The 20,265-nt window shown below is 41.7% G+C and overlaps 1 protein-coding gene across 1 annotated transcript in view; it reads right to left on the reverse strand.

Moving 5' to 3' along the window:
- The window catches only part of SYNE1 (spectrin repeat containing nuclear envelope protein 1), a 295,836-nt gene extending 277,142 nt beyond the window's left edge, over positions 1-18,694 (reverse strand). The window contains exons 1-2 of the mRNA XM_065680584.1: positions 18,492-18,694; positions 8,099-8,335 (exon numbers count right to left, since the gene is read on the reverse strand). Of these exons, the coding sequence (XP_065536656.1) occupies positions 8,099-8,162 (64 nt within the window). The 5' untranslated portion in view covers positions 8,163-8,335; positions 18,492-18,694. The remainder of the gene's footprint in view (positions 1-8,098; positions 8,336-18,491) is intronic.
- Positions 18,695-20,265: the final 1,571 nt, after the last annotated feature.

Here is a 20,265-nt window from a genome sequence, read left to right on the forward strand (position 1 = left end):
TGAAAGCAGTCTCAGTGTGAGACACTACCATCTCAACCATTTTCTCCCTAAACATAATCTTTATCCTAGGTGGAAACTGGAAAAAAATAAAAATCAAAACCCAACCAAACAAAAAACATGCTGGCTTCCCTTAAACAGCAACTCAAATGTAAATGTTTGTCATTTATATCATCTGTGTGATCTTTAGTGTTCTGTATCCTAGTTGACCATCTTCAAGTGGAAAGTGGATCACAGATTAGTTTACTAACCTGTGAGAACTGTGCTGGGATCACAGAAGTGCATGCAAGAAAAAAATTAATTAGGAATATTTTGATTTATATTACATTATTAATTCGGGGGAAAAAAAAGCAGTAGAAAAGTAAGCAATGAGATGCCAATGTTAACCTACTAAGTATTTAAAAAGTACTTTAAATCACTAACTTGGAAGTTGTTAACAAAGCAAAAAATTCTAAAAATCAAAAAATAGGACCATGCTTCTCTAAAGTAAATGCTGCATCGCACAGGCTGGCCCAGGATTGTGTTCTCATCGAGAACACAAAATGAAAGCTAACTGCAATAAAACAAAATCATAGAATGGTTTGGGATGGAGGGAGCTTAAAGATCATCCAGTTTCTACCTCCCTGCCACAGGCAGAGACACCTTCTATTAGACCAGGTTGCTCAAAGTCCCATCCAACCTGGCCTTGAACACTGCCAGGGATGGGGCAGACATAACAGAATCACAGAATCACAGAATCACAGAATCCCAAGGGTTGGAAGGGACCTAAAAAGATCATCTAGTCCAACCCCCCTGCAAGAGCAGGGTAACCTACAGTACATCACACAGGAACTTGTCCAGGCGGGCCTTGAATATCTCCAGTGTAGGAGACTCCACAACCCCCCTGGGCAACCTGTTCCAGTGCTCTGTCACTCTTACAGTAAAGAAGTTCTTCCTGATGTTAACGTGGAACTTCCTATGCTCCAGTTTACACCCATTGCCCCTTGTCCTATCACTGGATATCACTGAAAAAAGCCTAGCTCCATCATCCTGACACCTACCCTTTACATATTTGTAAACATTGATGAGGTCACCCCTCAGTCTCCTCTTCTCCAAGCTAAAGAGACCCAGCTCCTTGGGCAGCCTGTTCCAGTGTCTTACCACCCTCACAGTGAAGAATTTCTTCCTAATACCTAACCTAAATCTACCCTCTTTCAGTTTAAAGCCATCCCTTGTCTTATCTCTACATGCCCTTGTAAGAATTTCTCCAGATTTCTTACAGGTCCCCTTCAGATACTGGAAGGCTGCTATAAAGTATGCCCAGAGCCTTCTCTTCTCCAGGCTGAACAAGCCCCACTCTCAGCCTGTCTTCACAGGAGAGGTGATACAGCCCTCTCATTATCTTCATGGCCCTTCTCTGGACTTACTTATGCAGGTCCAAATCCCTCTTGTGTTAGGGCTCCAGAGCCCCCATAATACATGATACCTAGAATTCAATGCATAATTCAGTCATTTGTGCCGCTAGTAAAATGGTTTGATTGTTATCATTTTCCTGACATTTTTGCAATACCTACAGGTAGCTCAGAACTTACCTATCTTTGACAGAAATACATCAGATTAAAACTATTAGACTCCTCAATCATAAGAAACCTGAAGTAGATTCTCACAGGACTTGCTTCCATACGCATAAACCAGAATTAAATACTTCTAGCTATGGTGGTTTTACAGCTAGCCTTAGCAACTTTCCTTACCCAATGTTAACTAATATTTAACCTGATTACCCCTGGCTGCAGCCTAACCCTTTCACATGTTTTTGTTGGAGTAAATGAAAACACATGATCTCTTTTCTCTCTTTTTTTATGCTTTAGTGATTTTCCTTGCAGCTATGTTTGGGGTTTTTTATGACCTGTCTTAACATTCAAACATAAATCATGTATTTCAGTATTTTGTTCTGAAATAATACTAACAGATTTTCCCACATTGAAAAAAAAAAAAAGAGGAAAAAGGAAAAAAAAAAAGAAAAAAAAAATTGAAAACCTGGTTGAATTTGTCCTGTTAAGTAACATGTGGGCTGTAATGTTATTCAGATTCTCAGTTCATTATTTAGATCTATCTGGCCTTCAGGTCATACGGTCTACAGAGTCAGTAGAGTCAGAACAGTCTATTTCCCTTAACGCATTGCCAATGAGTAATGAATTGCCTTAGTTACAAGACTTACCTGTGTAATAATTTACACTGGCATCTTTTTTAACTCAAGAACCTTCTAAATACAAGAAAGTGGCAAGAATCAAACTGGGACATTTCAGACAGTGAGACTGCAAAGAAAATGCAGCAGCACCAGGACTACATGGAATCAGCATATAGCAGGAAACTGACAAAAGGAAACCTTAACTGGGGCAATATTTGTGATGTGGGCATAAAAATCAGCTGTGCAAAGCATGCAACATGCCCCTCCTGACCAAGCACACCTTTTCAATTGAGTTCACATTTACGAATGTGATCTGGCCGTTTGATTTTGCAGATAATAAAATGGTAAACTGCACTGAGAGGGGAGACCCTGCCACTCCAGTTTTTGCCAGGACCAAACCTGACCTCTACAAATTAATTTTAAGCTGGTTCAGGTCCAAGGTAAGAGAAGGAAGAGCACTGGTGTAAACAAAACTGGGAACATGAACACAGTGAAGCAAGGTAGCTTTCAGTAGCAGGTATACGTTAAATCAGCTTATCCTAATGTCAAACTGTGGCTCTTGGCACTGTTGACTTAGAGTGAAAACAACCAAAGGAAAACACCGATAAAGGTACATATTAACAAAGTGCCTATCAGCTAAATATAAAAAGATCTACTGATTAGTTAATGGCTACTATTAGTATGGTTTGGAAAAGAAATGCTCGGATATAAAAGGAAGAAAAAGAAGAGCTAAAATGTAAGGGGGAGAAAAGAGGGAGAAGGAAAGGTAATCCAGAAGAAAATCAACTCAGCTTTCTGTGAATAGTGCTAATACATGGAAGGCATTCAAACTACAAACGATACTCAGCTGCAGGTAACTACACAAAAGAAGGATTGGACTACAGGCTGATTTGACCTGTGTGTACTGAAGTTTTTCATGAGTGTATGAAGATTACTAGACCTATGGTTCCTTTCCATTATAGTGGGTCTTCATGAATGACCATGATGCTTGCTTTCCCACCCTAGCTTCTCCTACACAATAAAATGTCTCTACAGAGAGTTTACAAAAGCCCAAGATACCCACAAGCCAACAGGAGTTTAAGAGCCTAGAATAGTGTTGCAACTGTTTAAGAACAGTGGTGCAATCCAGAAACAAACAGAAGATTGAGAATAATTCTTTCATGTTTTCATGTCATTTGTACAGGTTTTTCAAGATACCAAACTGATTGTCTTATAACATTATTTTGTTTAAATAGCTGTACTTTGCATACCCTGGAACTCGTTTTGCTGAATGGGGTTAAAATGGATAACTGTCTCAAAATACTGATGTTAACAGAGCAAATTAACTGGGGTGGCATACACATTAGAATTGTAGTGCAGACCAAATTTTTGTGAACCACAAAAATGTCCTTGACTAAATGGAAGACCACCCGATAAGGAACACAGTGCTGCTCAGAAAAATCTCAACCCAGTACAGACTACTAAATGAGAAAATGGAGGAAACAGCGGGAAGGAAAAGGGGAAACAAGAAAAGCCTGTGGTTACTAGTAGGATACAGTGACTGTTCAACATCACCTTACAAGCCAGTAACAGCAAGTCAGCATACAGGAGTGACAAGGTCCAGAAGAATGGGACACTGACTTTCCTGGTTTGTCCTTTCTTTTTTTTTCTCCAGAACAACATGAGCATGATTGAAATTTGTGTGTAACAGTGTAATACTTACAGAAAAGGCTTTCATGATGGCAGAGATCACAAGGAAATAAGAGGTTTACCAGCTTGTTTTCCATGCTTTGACTTCTGCAGCTATTAAAAATGCTGTAATTATCTCCAGTGTATGACCAGCTTTAATGCCAGTGAAACTTGCACTTTCTGTAAGTTAAGCAGTAGTGGTTTTGTGCCAATTGGCATCTAATTCCTTAAGTAATCCCAAAGACAATCCCAGGAATGTAACTCAAATCAGTGGTGTACACTGGTTCTGCTTGGGTTTTGTGAATGCTTTTATAATATGAACAGAGAAGGATAAGCATAAGGTACTGTAGAAAACCTTGAATTGTGCTAGCAAGGAATAAATTATGCAAATAATTACATGAAAGAATGTCATCAATTCATTCTGTAGTACTATGAAGATGGGTTCTTCATGCTTAAGCTCAGGAATGAAAAACATCAGGTGTCACCTCTGTATTCTCTCATCTCTCTCTTTAGCCAATGAGGAGAGATAAGCACTTTAAGAAAATTAATTACACCCTTCTTACACACCTGCCTTAGGCTGCATTAGATCCTTTAGCAGTCACGCCACCATTTAAGTTCCTGGAAGCCTGACTTTCCTGACCCAAGTGAGATGGACTTGGTAGCCCCTGTGCACAGAGTAGGGCAGCATAGTTTGAGCGAGCGCTGAAGGAATGATAAGCAGTAAGCAGAAGTTAGTGGAAAGATGTCACATGCAACTAAAGGTATGTGACTAGCAAGAGTGAGCTAGAGAGCAACTATGATTTCTGTGGATTTACACCTACCTTCCTATGATTATTATGGAGGTGGCCTATCCACAGATCCACCTCTCCACCTTTCCATTTAAAGTGGCAAGACCACTCTTTTCCGCAGCCCTTGCCTATTTTATATGTTACCAAATTCACAGAATTAAAATATAATAGGAAGGATTTTTGCCTCAAAAACATACCCTTATTAATTAAAATTCAAGTGACAAAGGATCATACTCCTTCTGGAACAGCTTGTCTCTCTCCCTTTAGTGCAGACTGAGCTACAGTGAATAGCCCTATGTCTCAACTTTCATCAGGATGACAGAGATGATGAAATTAGAGATGGTAAATCTTATTGCCAGTGCTTACCTTTCTCCTGTGCCCTGCTGGCCTGGACTAAAGATCCTCCATACTTCTGGGCAGAGAGTACAACACTGCTACAAGCCTTTGACTGGGCACTACGAGATGAGACAGGCTGTATATCCATTTGCACACAAACCCACAGCCCAGAACGCTGCATTATCCTTATGACTGTTTGTCCCAAGTGGACTTCTGAGGCAGTGATATGCAGTCTTATTCAAAAACTCCGTAACAGTTCCAGAGTGTATTGCAACTGTCATAATCACCAAAGCAAAGTGCAAGGCTTTTTTTAAAACAAACAAACTCAAACAAACAAAACAAACCCTCCCTAGAACCCCAAGCAAAGAAATAAAAAAACAAAACAAGCCAACAAGAACCAACAGAAACCAACAAAACAAAACAAACAAAAGAAAACCAACCAAACAAAAAAAAAAAACAATAAAAACCAACCAAAACAAAACCTACCAAAACAACCCACCAGAACCAACTTTGTTGCTCACTGACAGTTTTTAGGACAGCTGATGTGACTGCATTCACTTACAGGATGTACAACAGAGATTTTGAAACTGGTGCTGAGAATCCCAGTGAAGAGTGGCATTTTTCTGGTCTTTCCTACACTCTCCCACCACAAACACTGGAAATGTGTGAGGTGGATATGAGACAGCAGTGGAGGAGGGAGCACAGCTTGCTTTACCTCTCTTCAAGGCTGCCAAATACCCAGCACTGGCATCTGGCAGCTGTGACAGTGTCATACAAGAAGTCTTCTGCCACAGCTTACAGCCAGGTACAAAAGCAGGCGCTGTGAAACACAACTGCTGCCTTGGCATTGACTGAGGATCCTCCAAGCCATCTCCATTCCTATTACACTGTGAATACTGTCAGTTCTACTCTCACCTTGAGCTGTGCACGCAGCTCCAACTGCGATTCTGGGCTGCCATGCAAACACGACAAGAAACATCTTTGCGCTCCTATGTTCATATCTGCTCCTATCTCAGCTGACTATAATTTCTGTAAGGCAGAGCAACCTTAATTCACAAGGGCTAACGTAGTCGCACTGCAGACTGCATGCTCATCCATAATGCAGAGCTACAGACTAAAAAAAGACTTTGGCTTCAAGTACTCTAATCTTGGCGCAGGTGATTTATTGAAGTATTGCTTCTGCAGCAAAACTCAGATCCCAGCAACATGAAGCTGAACTAATTTCATCTGAGAAGCAAAGAATCCAGTTGTAGGTGCGACTATAAACTAACACGCAATGCCAAATTTGCAGTTAGTTCATATGTTTTCTTTTAAAATGTCTTCACTTAAAAGGTCACTTCATTATTTTTGCTTTATTTCCAAAAAGATGAAGCCCACAAACACAAAGCAGACTGAACTATGTATCAGAATTCAGCAGAGCAAAATACATAAAAGTTAGAAACAATTATGTAAAATACCTAAAGTGCAAATTAACAGAACAGCCATTTTGTCATCAACAGCTGCGCAGATGTTTAGAAAGTTAGTATGCAACAATCTGATAATTAATAGGTCCACATGCTCTGTAAATACCTCATGTAGCAACCTCCTTATTCACTGCTTCAGAGTATCAGCCTGAATAATCCTCCCTGAACACAGCTCAGCTCCTTGATCCCTTCCTTTGCAATATCCCTCCATAACCTCCAAGAACCTCTTCCATTTCTCACATCCATTTCTTCATATTCTTTGGAAAGTCTCCGAGCTTTATAATTATTTCATTTCTTGCTTCAAAACTCTTTTTTTTTTTTTTTTTCCTGGAATTCTTATTAACATGACATCTTTTACACACATATACACACACACACAGTTTACTAAAACCCCTGCCTGTTTGGTGGGCAAGGTTGCCTCATTGTACCCTTGCACTCTCATTCATTTGCATCATCCTGGAGTGTCTTATCCTAATGCTTAAACCACACATTCTCTGGGCAGGGAATATTTCCTCACTATGTTTGTGGGCACTTTGAGCTACCACTTAGTAAGACTGCAGCCTAAGAGTTAGCCAACGCAAATGAAAATAACAAGGGAAAAGACAGTAACTGTACAACAAGCTGGGGAACAACAAGCAGAAGCATTTTGGAATGGCAAAAGTGCTGTAGCAGTTCTAGATAGGACAGACAGCGCACCTTTGTTTACTCCTTTATTTATATACTGAGGCTACATGGAAATTATGCCTGCTAGTCACAGCTGGTGGCTTGGAAGCTTAGTTTAGATATCCTGAACTGAAAAACAAAAAATGGAAGGAAAAGCCATGAGAAAATAAAGCTTTCAGATTTCGAAGATGCAGAGAGAGGCAGTAAGGGTTCTGTGCCTGTAAGCTTTTGTTGAAGTCAGTAGAAGCTGGTGTGTAAAGAAAGTAAGAGGTCAGGAATTTATGGTCAAGTTTAAAAGTCAGGTGTGAAACAGTACAGCAGCACTGATGTTTTGTTTCTAGTCAATATCATCATTTGAACAAAAACATACATTCTGAATGCATGATTTTAGCTGCAGCAATTACATGTATACCTTCTAAAAAGATAAGATTATTAATGCTTTACTACAAGAACTTAAAACCATAAAGAATACTCAATGAATGCTGCAAAGACATTCTGTGGTATGTTATCTAAAAGATTACCAACTGCAGCACTAGTAATTAGCTTACTGAGTTATGAATTCTTCAATGCTTAACAACATAATGGCATATAGCTCTTGTTTAGAGGCAGCAAGTATTGCTAAACTAGTAAATATTACTTTATCAGTAGAGCAGATCTACCTGTAGAGTTCATACCTGAAAAAAGGACAGGTATAATTTCTATTCTCTTTTCTATGAGAAAACTGATGAACAATTTGATCATGTGCAGGAAATAGAAACCAGTCTCATAATCTTAAATTCATTGTCCTGTCAGATGGATTAATAGTATCTGTGCTTTTAAACACCTCTATCAATGCTATACTAAAGGACTATTGTAATCAGAGTCTTTCAGACATACTACAAATATTTTCCAGTAGATAAGTTTGGAACAGTTATTAAACTTCAAACATATTGTCATGACTCTGCGCCATAGCAAAAACCAGGAACCTCCATTTATGAATGGGTGGCAGAGCGCACAAGTCTGAGTCAGTCTCTTACCTTGAAGTCGTTGCATGACATTAGCAATATCTCTTGATCTTGCCACTAGTCGGGATGAGGCCATGATCTCTTTGCAGCGAGTCCACCTTCCCTGACAGAGGTCTCCCTCCAAGACAGTGACCTCAGTGAGATGAGGATCTTTTAGGGTTCAACCCTCTGACTGGGGCAGTCAGATGCCTCCAGTCTAACGCCAGCCCTCACAGCGCCAGGAAACAACACAGGCAGCAACCTCAGCACCTGAGAAAGAAAGACCAAGGCTTAGAGGAAACTTTTACCACCTCTGCAAACTAAAAAGTCTGTCTTAATAGCTGTTTTAACACATAAAGAGAGGTATGTTTTAGCCATAGAGTACACCCCAGCCAGAGACACAATTAATGCTGAAAGCTTGCTTGGCAATCGTCAGCGGAATGAAGCTACAAAAACAAATCATTAAAAAAATTGGCAATGCGCCAGACATCAATTCTTTCCTGAGGATGCTTGTGGATGTCGGTTTAGAACTAACAATGATGTTATACATAGTAAAAATAATATTGTAATACTTTCTTGATGTAAATAATATTAGGCGTAAAGGAGGAAAAGGCAAAACACTCGCAAAATTCAAAAGCTGTACAATTCATCCTATTTCACCATGCTGTGAAGGAGCACATAATAGTAACTTGTTGATCAGAATAATCCCTAACTCCACTGGACTATATGCTCTAATCTGAAATATTAAGATTCTTATGCTTTATTATTAAATAAAATCATATTTGCATTCACTTTTCAAGTGTATAAGGATGTATTTGGTGTCATTTAACATCAAAAACTGTGAAGTAGAACTGCTACATGAACTTGATACAGTAAGATCTACGTGACTATAAATCTGGTCTAAAAAAAAAAGATCCAATTAGATTCTTCAGATAATGTTATCAATAGATATCTTCTGCAGAACAAGTACATGTTGTGTATGTATGCAGCTGTTTATACTGAGTGTATAGACACCAAGAATAATTTGATTCATACTACACATCCCAAATTCAGGATGATATACAGTGATCAATATCACAAATATTAGTGGGTTTACTGGTGCTGTGCACTTTCCTCTTTCCCTAGCCCTAAGGTCTGTCAGAGAATAGAGTCCTTCAACTTCGGAGAGATAAGCCTTTAGGCCATACAGCTTTAGGCACGCTGAACTGTCCCAGAGGAGCTATGTCAACATGTAAGGTCCGCCAGAGGAAATCACGTTTCAACATTTCCTTTTCTGAGCCTTCAAACCCTGCTTGACCAAGGGAACTCCCTGCTTTCCCTCTTACTGATGTTTTTATTGTATGTTTACCTTGTATTTTGGATACATAAGCTCTGCTCAGGTCAGCAGACCCAGGCTGGTTTTACATCAGTGGAACTGGGGGAAGCACACTTCCTGTGGATCATCATGTAGGAAAAAGTCCACCATGCACACAAGCTACACTCCTGGATACCATTGCCAGACTGATCCCAGTACCTACTCTGATGAAGTTACTGCTATTTTTACATACATCTACACTTTGCACAAGACATACAGATGCTCCTATCCCCACTACCTTCCCATATATGCCTCTCTTCTTCAGGGATCTCCTCCCTTCCATTCCCATTCCCCACCTTCCAGGCTTTGTCCCCCTCCTTTTCAGGGTGCACAGAGACTGTGCATATCAGTCACCATCTCCCAAACATGGAAAGGCACCCTGGCAGGTAGGAAGCCTCACCTTGCAACAGCTAGGGAGAAGAAGGTCCCACCAGCACACCTCTCAGCTGCAACACAGGCTGAGGCTGAGGGCCCTGTGGTGCGACTGAGTTGCCTCACAGAACATTGGCAAGCACAGCTCTTCCACAGCAAACACCAAACAGTGCCTGACTTTAATGGGAAGCAAATGGAGGTTTTCTGTTGCTCATGCTCACATACACACATATGCCAGCTTGGTGACCTTTGCTTTCTTTGCCATAATTAAATGAAACATCAGGTTGTCTAGCCCCATCCAACCCAGAAATATTTGCAACATAGTGGGTTAATGAAGCCTTGTTTCTGCAGCAGTGGCACTGCTAATATTTTGAGCAGTACTGTTTAGTGAGGTATAGCAACTTTTAATAGCAGGCTGCTAAACTAATTGTTGGGCAGAGATAAGGGGTATTAAAAATGCCTTGTCTGACTGTTTTCTGGCTAAGAGCAGTAACAACATCAGAACACCAGCCCACTCGCACCGTGAAGGAGCTGGTGTAAATCAGCTGTATGTGAGCAGATTTAGAGGAGCTGTGGAAGATGCTGATCCAACTCCAAGTTAAAAGAGTCTGGGAAATTGTAATGAAGATGTATGTTCTATCTACTCACACAGCAGGCTGAGTCACTATGCAGCAATAATGGCAGACTTGCAATTAATAATTTATCTAGCTGATATTAAATTATAAGCTACATAAGAAGAATCTGTGGTTCTAAATATGGTTCCTCATTCAAAAGCTCCTTTGCAAGCAGTGGGAATTAATTCATTTAAAGAAGGCACCAAGTTAGTACAGGTGGGAAGGAGAGATGCTTGTGTGCACAGCCACCTCCACAGGCAGAAAAAAAATAGCTAAGACATCATGGGGATAGATGAAACTAAGCTACACACACACTTCTTGCCTGTCTTCAGCCAACATCTGAAGTTCCAGAGAACAAGAAAAAACTACACGCACAGTCAGCTATTCAATGCAATGCAGAGGGAATTTCTTTTTCTGATTTGTACCCATAGTTAAAGCCTGCAACAAAAGATTCTTCCTACTGAAAGATTATGTTCCTCAGTTTTGTAAACATTAAGATCTTCATTAAATCTTAACTAAACATATTCATAGCTATTACACAAAATAAATAAATAGAATGACCTTTCCATTTCAGTGCGAGGCAAAAAGACATGCTGTCAAAAGGCACAGGTTTTTAAAAAAGTGTATGGCTTAAATCTCATAAATCTTAGCCTGAAATAAGCCTGAGGGACTGTATGAGCTATTTGGTGATTCAGCATTCAACAAGTGATTATTCATTGTTGATAATTATTAATTTCTTGATCTGAACATATGGGGAATGAATACACAAGAGTGAAATGGAACAGTTTTGCATATAAATTAGATTTTTAAAATTATATTTGCCACTTATCTGGATTTAATGGATGAAGTTAGTTACACTGACATTATTTTCTTATATTATTGTCCTGGTACTCTGTTTTTAGATGAAAAGAGGAAACACAAACTTGTCCCATAGGAAAGCCATTAGGCCTAGCAATCTGCTATAGTAATATACAGTTTACAATTCTCTGGATTGTATTGTTTCTCTCTTCACAGAATCACAGAATCCCAAGGGTTGGAAGGGACCTCAAAAGATCATCTAGTCCAACCCCCCCGCAAGAGCAGGGTAACCTACAGTACATCACACAGGCACTTGTCCAGGCGGGCCTTGAATATCTCCAGTGTAGGAGACTCCACAACCCCCCTGGGCAACCTGTTCCAGTGCTCTGTCACTCTTACAGTAAAGAAGTTCTTCCTGATGTTAACGTGGAACTTCCTATGCTCCAGTTTACACCCATTGCCCCCTGTCCTATCACTGGATATCACTGAAAAAAACCTAGCTCCATCATCCTGACACCTACCCTTTACATATTTGTAAACATTGATGAGGTCACCCCTCAGTCTCCTCTTCTCCAAGCTAAAGAGACCCAGCTCCCTCAGCCTCTCCTCATAAGAGAGATGTTCCACTCCCTTAATCATCTTTGTGGCTCTGCGCTGGACTCCTTCAAGCAATTCCCTGTCCTTCTTGAACAGAGGGGCCCAGAACTGGACGCAATATTCCAGATGCGGCCTCACCAAGGCTGAGTAGAGGGGGAGGAGAACCTCTCTTGACCTACTAACCACACCCTTTCTAATGCACCCTAAGATGCCATTTGCCTTCTTGGCCACAAGAGCACATTGCTGGCTCATGGTCATCCTCCTATCCACCAGGACCCCCAGGTCCCTTTCCCCTTCACTACTTTCCAGCAGGTCAACCCCCAACCTGTACTGGTACATGGGGTTGTTCTTCCCCAGATGCAAGACTCTACACTTGCCCTTGTTAAATTTCATCAAGTTTCTCCCCGCCCAACTCTCCAGCCTGTCCAGGTCTCGCTGAATGGCAGCACAGTCCTCTGGTGTGTCAGCCACTCCTCCCAGTTTTGTGTCATCAGCAAACTTGCTGAGGGTGCACTCAGTTCCCTCATCCAGGTCATTGATGAAAATATTAAACAGCACCGGTCCCAGCACCGACCCCTGAGGAACTCCACTAGTCACAGACCTCCAGCTAGATTCTGCGCCATTGACCACAACTCTCCGCCTTCTTCCTTTCAACCAGTTCTCGATCCACCTCACTACTTGATTGTCAAGCCCACACTTCCTTAGCTTATCTATGAGGATGCTGTGGGAGACAGTATCAAATGCCTTACTGAAATCAAGAAAAACTACATCTACCGCTCTACCATCATCCCTCCACCTAGTCACTTCCTCATAGAAGGCTATAAGGTTGGTCATACATGACTTCCCCCTCATAAAACCATGTTGGCTGTTCTTAATGACCCCCTCATCCTTGATATGCCTAGTGATGGTCTTCAAGTGTCAGAAAAGCAGGATGCCTGTTCTACGGAAGAGACAATAAAAACACTAGATTTATTATGGGCTAACTTTTCCAGGTTCCCAGTATAATCCTTATTTTTCATTATGCTTGGCAGTGTTTTGAATTATCTGCAATTAAAAAGAGAATACGTTTTCCCTTTATTGGTAAACCTAGAGTAGCACTGGCAAGACCAGGTTGTATTTTATCTTTTAGTTCTTAAAATTTATAAAACAGACATGCCTGTCAGCAGCCCGGTTCCAGAAAACCAAAGGGACATCTGCTAGGTGCAGACAACATATGATATTTGCAACAATGGCTGAAGATAAACCTGAACAATAAAAGGGCAAAAAACTCTCTGACTGTCCTTCATGTTTGCACAAATTGCAGATAGCCATTACACTGGGTTGATGCCACATACAGCAGCTTGGGGGTAATTACTACTGATGTGAAAGCATGGTTGTACCAGGAAAGAGTTTTAGACTTCTATAATCTCCTGTTATAGCAGCAATGGATAAAGAGACTCCAGACGAGCAATGATAAGCACTGATAAATAAGTAAAGGTATTGTTAAGAGTGAGAAATAGGCAGGTGGCAAGCAGCAAAAGGACTGTTTCTAATCTGGGACATATAAAAAGAGATATTTGAGAGGACAAAAAACACAGAGTAATAAATTCAAGAAACTCCTGCAGCTAGAAGTCAGATGTTACATAGATACAAGAAATACAGTGGAATAACTAAAAGAACTATAGCACTGAACAGAATCTAAAGAATAACAGAAATAAAGTCAAGTGCTGAAGCACAAAGAGGCAGACTTCCCTGGTAAGAAACAGTGGTACAGAACTGATCTAGTCAAAAAACACTTTCGGGAAAGAATTTCCAAGCATAGCTTACTGCTGTAGCGCTAGGGGTCCCCTTTGATCCACAGGCTCTGCTTCTGAAACATAAGAGGTCTTGAAAGTGCTGCCAGACTGATAGACACTGCTGGGATGGATGCAACTCTATGAGACAGCAGTGATCTTCATGTCAATCAGGAATAAATGATTCACAGAAAGGTAGGAACCAGAATTTTCTGGAAGCCATAACTGCATTTAAACATCAGACAATCACAGAACCAGCTATTTTAGATTGGGCTTTAGTTAGAAGCCAGGTGGGGTGCGGGAGAGGGCAAAACAAATCATAGAAAATACTTCCGACTAAGGAAATGATTGATGTAGTCCACACTATTAGAAGAATAACCCAAAGCACGTAAGCAGGTCAGGAGATTATCTAAAGAGCCAGTGCTCAAAAATAAATAAAAGGGAAATCAGTTACAGAAGTCAACTAGACTGAAGAGCACAGGGTCCCTCTCCCCTGTGAAACACACTGGAAATTTCTTTAAGTCCAAGGTCCAGTAACTATACACCTATGAAAGGCAGAAAAAAATTGTTCCAGGCATAACTGGAAAAGCTATCAGTCAGAAATAAGTGGAAAGAAATAAAGGATGAGAAGTGAACTGCTCTCCCATAGTTCATACTCTCCACAGGGATGAAGAGAGACTTGCTGAAAGACCAGCTGAGTTAGACTAAGGAAGTGAAGAAAGCAAGCAAACAGGTCTTAGTTAAATAAGTAAAAAGGAAGTAGGAAGTAAGATCAAGTGGAGATTAATTTGCTTCAGCTAGTATTATACTGATTTTTCCACTGAAAGCAATTCTGAAAGAGAAAGGCACAACAGAAATGGAAAAAGCACCATCTGAAATAAAATCAAAGTTAAAAGTGGAAAAAACTTGATAAAATTAATCCCAGAATACTAAAAATTGTGGCTGATGGGTTGAGAATCCATTTGTAAACTTATTTGAATAAGTCTGTCAAGTTGCAAGTAATGCCTAGTGGATACATTAAAACTAGGAGCTAGGATGAAGAAATGGGGTGGAGTGATCCAAATGATTCTTATACTACCTTCAAAGAAAATGCAGTACCTCCTCACTGGTCTTCCAAAATCCACGCCAGCAGAAGAGTACCTTTGCTAATTGTTACAGATGATTGAGATACAAATCTCTAGCTGCTTGCTTAAACCCAATGTAGCCCAAGTCAGTGCGTACTGGAACTTTCCCAAGTCCAATGGGACATAACTGTGCACCACATAAGGTCATGGAAAATGCAATTTTGGCTCTGAAACGTGTTTTTGATAGCACTATCACTCTGTGCTTCCTTTCTCTACTACATGGATTGCTTTTGAATAGAAAAAGGTGGAAGAAGAGGCAGGTTATAACCTTTGACAAAGAACACTTTGAAACAGGAACACTAAAATGAGATGTTCTCACTGACCATCCAACGGAAAACTGACTTATGTGCAGTAGTTACCTCAAGGTATTAAAATCTGTTTGTCTTGGGGAGTGTAGGGAGGAAGAGAGACACAAGTTTGGGTCCTTTCTGGAGGTCCAGATTATTTTGATTCCTCTAGTCATTCTTCAGCATTACCTGGAGCTGAACAAGAGTTCCTCATTTTGCAGAAGGTTGAGGGTTTGCAACAGCAATTTATTAATTTGGAAAATTCAAGTTAATTTGCATATCTGTCATTCAAAACCATGGCCTATATGGCACGCAGTTTATCTATACACTTTACCTATAACTGTATTATAGTATTTACAAATTATTTATAGGACATTAGCCATGCACACACCTATGTATGTATTTACATTTCAGCAAGTGAACTCTTTATTTTTTACTTTCTATTAGTCATTTTTTAGGGACAGGCAAAACTCCAAGGGTATGAAACTCTGATTCTTGTCTAGAAAGCTGTAATTCCATTTGAACAGAAAATGCAAAGTGTTCTAGGAGAAAATAGATGGCAGAGACTTGTTATTTTTTCTAAAAACTATCAGAACATACATTGTTAGATATATTCAAAGAAAGGTCATTCACTGTCTTTCTGCTATGAAATGTTAAATACAGTGTATGCTACACTTTAGTAATCCTGCTATTGAAATCCTTCAGGAATATATTATAGTTTCTATAGATGTTGGTAATAGCAGGAGACTGGGATCAGTAGCTTACAACCTTCTACAAACACAGGATATAATCCTTGCCTCATAGAGCTTACTATCTGTACAGACAAAGACAGGCCGAGATTAAGATCAGAGGTCACAATACACAGGCAAATAGGACAGAGTGAAGTTTGGCTGTAATTTGTGAACTGGTTAATGGTAGGAGAGCCACTGCTGACTTTTCTCGTTTAATACTGATATGGAACCTAGGATTTCTTTGGCGTAATATTGCCTATAGGAGAAGGATCTTGCATAGATACATCTGTAAGAGAAAAAAAAAAAAAAACACCAGGCCACTAAAATAGAAACACTGAGGTATCTCAGGAAAGGGTGGGTCAAGCCAAGTCTGAGATAAGCAAGTAAGCATCAATTCTTTGGTATTTCTGCACATCTCCCAGGCAAGACAGCTTAGCTGAAGTATAATTTGTGAGCAAGGGGCAAATACAGCTGCCATACAAATGGAAAAGCAGAAACTCCTCTGTTTTTCCCATTAAATCTGTGCCTTTGAGTGATACAAAACCAAAAGTTCAGTTGCTTCAGAGGTACACTGCTACTGTTATTTTTGTGACCTCTAAGGAAACAGAAGAGCACTAAAGTTTTGTCACTAGCCATTGTAACGGGTAAGTATATAAATAATTGTTTATGTTTGATGTATGTGCTTTCCCAGTAACCACAGCCACTACTTGAAAAAAACTGAACCACAACTGACTCCTTTAACAAAGCATAACTGAGCTGCATTAACGTGGTGTCTGTCCAAAGGGTGAATACATGTGGATGTCTCCTGGGGACTGATCCACTGAATGCCTGTAGACCCACACTGATCACTCTCCGTGCATGGGCCTTGAAAGTTCTCCAGGAATTCACACCTTGTTCAGTGCCTCATCCAGCAAAATCCTCCTCAGGACCAGGCACTATCTTCTCCCCTAATGCATTTACATACTGAAAAGTGCTGCTCCTCCGTTCCTGTGCTCCTCTGCACTCGCTGACCCAGTATTAAAGTGTAAGCTTGAGCAACATACTTGCTGGTAGACTGTGTAACTCATCATAGCTCTACTGCACAAGGAGGTGTTCCTAAGGTCCCGAAGTAAAAAAAAAAAAACAACACCAAAATCCTTTGAGAATTCTTCTGTTTAATAAAGAGAAAGTAATACTGCATGAAGGTATACAGTCATGATGAGATTCTTGTGCTTGTACTAAGTGCAGCAGTCCAAATCATTACTGGCACTTATTAAAATTAATTAAAGAATAAAATAAAATAAAATAAAGTCTCAAATCTGTAAAATGTGTTTGAGTTCATCAGTTATTAATACCTATGCATTCATATTTTGTACTCAGCAACACAGAATTTCCACTGACAAGTGTAATCTCTAAAGGTACTATTAACCAACCAAATCACCCCAGACGCTATGAACAGGAATTAAATGAACATCGGGGAAGTGGAGAGATTACTGCTTCTACTTTCACACCCAACAAGAGTTTACAAAGATGAACACTGAACCATTCCAACATGCAGCACCATGCTCAGTCTGGAGAGCTCCTTTTTCCAGGGGAAACTTTGGTGCTTTAAAGAGTATGATAAACATCCCATATGACAATGGATATGGACTCTTACCAGAAAAAAAAAAAGTTAATAACTACAAATTTTAACACTGCACCTCATCAGTTTTGTCATGTCACTCACAACACAGTGCAACAAAGACAGCATTTACCCATTAAAATAACATAGCACCCTGATATTCTCTGCCCAGTGGCAATATTTAACATAGCTCATCAGAATTTATAGCTTGGGATCTGGTTTAAGTGTTAAAGTGCACACAAGAATCATGAAAATAATTATCAGAGATGAGAGAAGGAAGACAATCCATCACTAGTACTACTACAGGAAAGTGTGTGCCTGTTAACAGTCTTTCAACAGGCTTCGAGCTTGAAAAATGTTAGCAAGCAGCCAGAAACACCACATACTATTTCCCTACGAGACGCATAGGTACAAATCCCTCACAGTGATGAGCACTGGAGTTTCCCTCAGCGTCATGTAGGTGATTTACATAAGTAATTCTCCATCAGTTTGCAAAATCTGGTCTATTGTAGCAGATTACAATTAGTCTTACAAGCACTTTCCCCCAGCATGAACATGGTTGAAAATATGACTTTCAGAATCCTAGTAACAACCTTGTCCGTTAGTATTTCAGCAGGTCTCACCTCCAGGGAGTTACCACATATACCGGAGAACATAGGGACTCTCGCATCACTGTGGTGGTGCACTTGTCCTTTTTGCACCATCACTGCAGAAAACCCAGCCTAACACAGGCTTCTTGGAATTGCATGGGAATACTCAGATCTTCCTTGCAGAACTACATTGTGGCCTGCAATGTGTGACTGAGCATAAAACCGGGTATCGCTGCAACACACACGTGGACTCAGGGGGCGAACCACAGCCCTCCTCCGGGATTTTCTACCTCCGTACTCAGGAAAGCCAAAACCTCAAATGCACGCAGGAAAACGCAGACTCCGCAATCACGGCAACGAGTTCGATTAACCTCAAGAGAGTTTGGCTCTGGGGAGAAGGCAGCGGCTGGAGAGGGGTGCAGCCGGCAGAGGCTGCCCCATGGCGGGTCCCTTCTTCCTGACCGCGGTCCAGCGGCTCACCCTGGGTTTACCTAGGCGGTGGCACCTGCTGAACTCCCGCAGCCCCGCGGGGGGCCGCGCCGCGACTCTGTCACCCCCGGCCCCGCGCCGCCACCGCCGCTCCTTACCTCTGACCGCCGCTCCGCACTGTACCGCTCTGCTCCGCGCCTCGGTGCGCCCGGCGTCGCTCCCTGGTTACCGAGTACGCCACGCCGCGCCGGCCCGCGGCGAGAAAGCAGGTGCGGAGGGGCGGAGAGGGCGGCGAGCGGGACTGCGTGTGCGGGCTGCACCGGGCCCGGCCCCAGCAGCGCTTCCCAGGCCGCGGCCGCCTCCCGGCTACAGCCCCCCCCCCGGCCGTGCCCCTGAGCCCGCTGTCCTTGCGATGCACCGCGGGGGGGGCCGCCTCGCCCCGCCCCACCGCGGCTGCAGCAAGGCCAGGGCGGCTTGGCTGAGAGCGGCTGCTTTGGCCGCTGCTCTCGAGAACGGGGGATGAGACACCGGCCTCGGCCCCGAGCCTGAACACCCCCCGAACTGCGCTCTGGAGGGGAGCCAGAATACTTCTGAGAACGTATCGGGCTGTCGCTGCTGATTGCTATCACTAGTCGTACTACTGTTATTATTGTTGCATTGCGTACCTTCTGCAGGGCATTACCTTTAGCGTAGGCTCCAGAGCACCGTCGCGCACAAGGCAGGGAGCTGCATCAGCAAACTGGGACACCACCGGTACTTACATAACAGCAGCAGGACAGAAGGAGCCAGCAAAAGAGGGTCTGACACTTCTGGGCTCGAAGCACGCTAGCCGTGCAACAGTGTTTGTGACACTGGGATAAAACGCGAATGTGCCTCTTCAACAGACATTTCTCAATCCCTGAGACAAGTCAGTCTGTGTGTGTCTGTCGTCGTCCCCCCGTCCCCCCGTCCCCCCCCCCCCCCCCTTATGGTTACAATTAAAGCTAGCTTCATACGGTAGACAGAAGGATATTTTTCTGCTTAAGGGATTGCTCATCTCTGCTCTTTATCGCTGCGAAAGAAAAACACTCATAGAGCAGAAGTTGGGAGAAACGGTGCCAGTGTACCCCTCGGTTTTCATCTTTTTGGCAGTGCTGCAGTGATTCTACATTAGCATGCAGGGTGTTTACTGGGTGGATGCATGAAATCCGAGTTAGGCAGCAATGATTACTCAGCACCAGCCCTTCCTTTAGTGCTAGTCATGTTCACATTAGGGCTACCCTTCTGATAGGAACGCTTACACTTGTGTCACCTGTCCTGACACAGCGCACAGTTATGGATCACACACTTGGAGCCAGGATACCGTGTGGAAGAATCAGACATACCAGGAGAATTCTTGTGAAACTGAGGTGTATGTATCTAGGTCACCTCCAGCCATCCACAAAAACTCTCTTCATGATGATGAGTGTAGCCAGGCATATGGGACCTGAAATTTTCTCATCTTGAGAGTTGTGGGGGCTTTGTTTTAGGTTGGGGTTTGTTTGCTTTGATTTTTCTTTGGTTGGGTTTTTATTTGTTTATTATTTGGCTGGTTTTGTTGTTTTGTTTGTAGTTTGGTGGGGTTTTGTTTGTTTGTTTGGGTTTTTTTATGTGGGAGAACTGCAAAGCCTTTTTCATTCAATGCTTTCCTACCTTTATTTGTCCTCCATCTTTGTCATACCCCATGCTTCTTGCAGCATCAAAGATGACAAAGGAAGTAGATGCTGGCATGCCCCTGAGTTTCCCCTTTCCACATAGACATTTTTGGTGAATAAATTCCTCACTTTGCTGTCTCTTTCAGAAAATGCCATTTTATTTTAACTTCCTGGGTTGAGAATATGAGTATTAACATCAGAGGGAATATCTTCACTACAAAAGCTTAGATTCCATATAGTAATATCACTATTATTTAAA

The sequence above is a fragment of the Lathamus discolor genome, chromosome 5 (assembly GCF_037157495.1).
Source record: "Lathamus discolor isolate bLatDis1 chromosome 5, bLatDis1.hap1, whole genome shotgun sequence".
NCBI classification, from domain to species: Eukaryota; Metazoa; Chordata; class Aves; order Psittaciformes; family Psittacidae; genus Lathamus; species Lathamus discolor.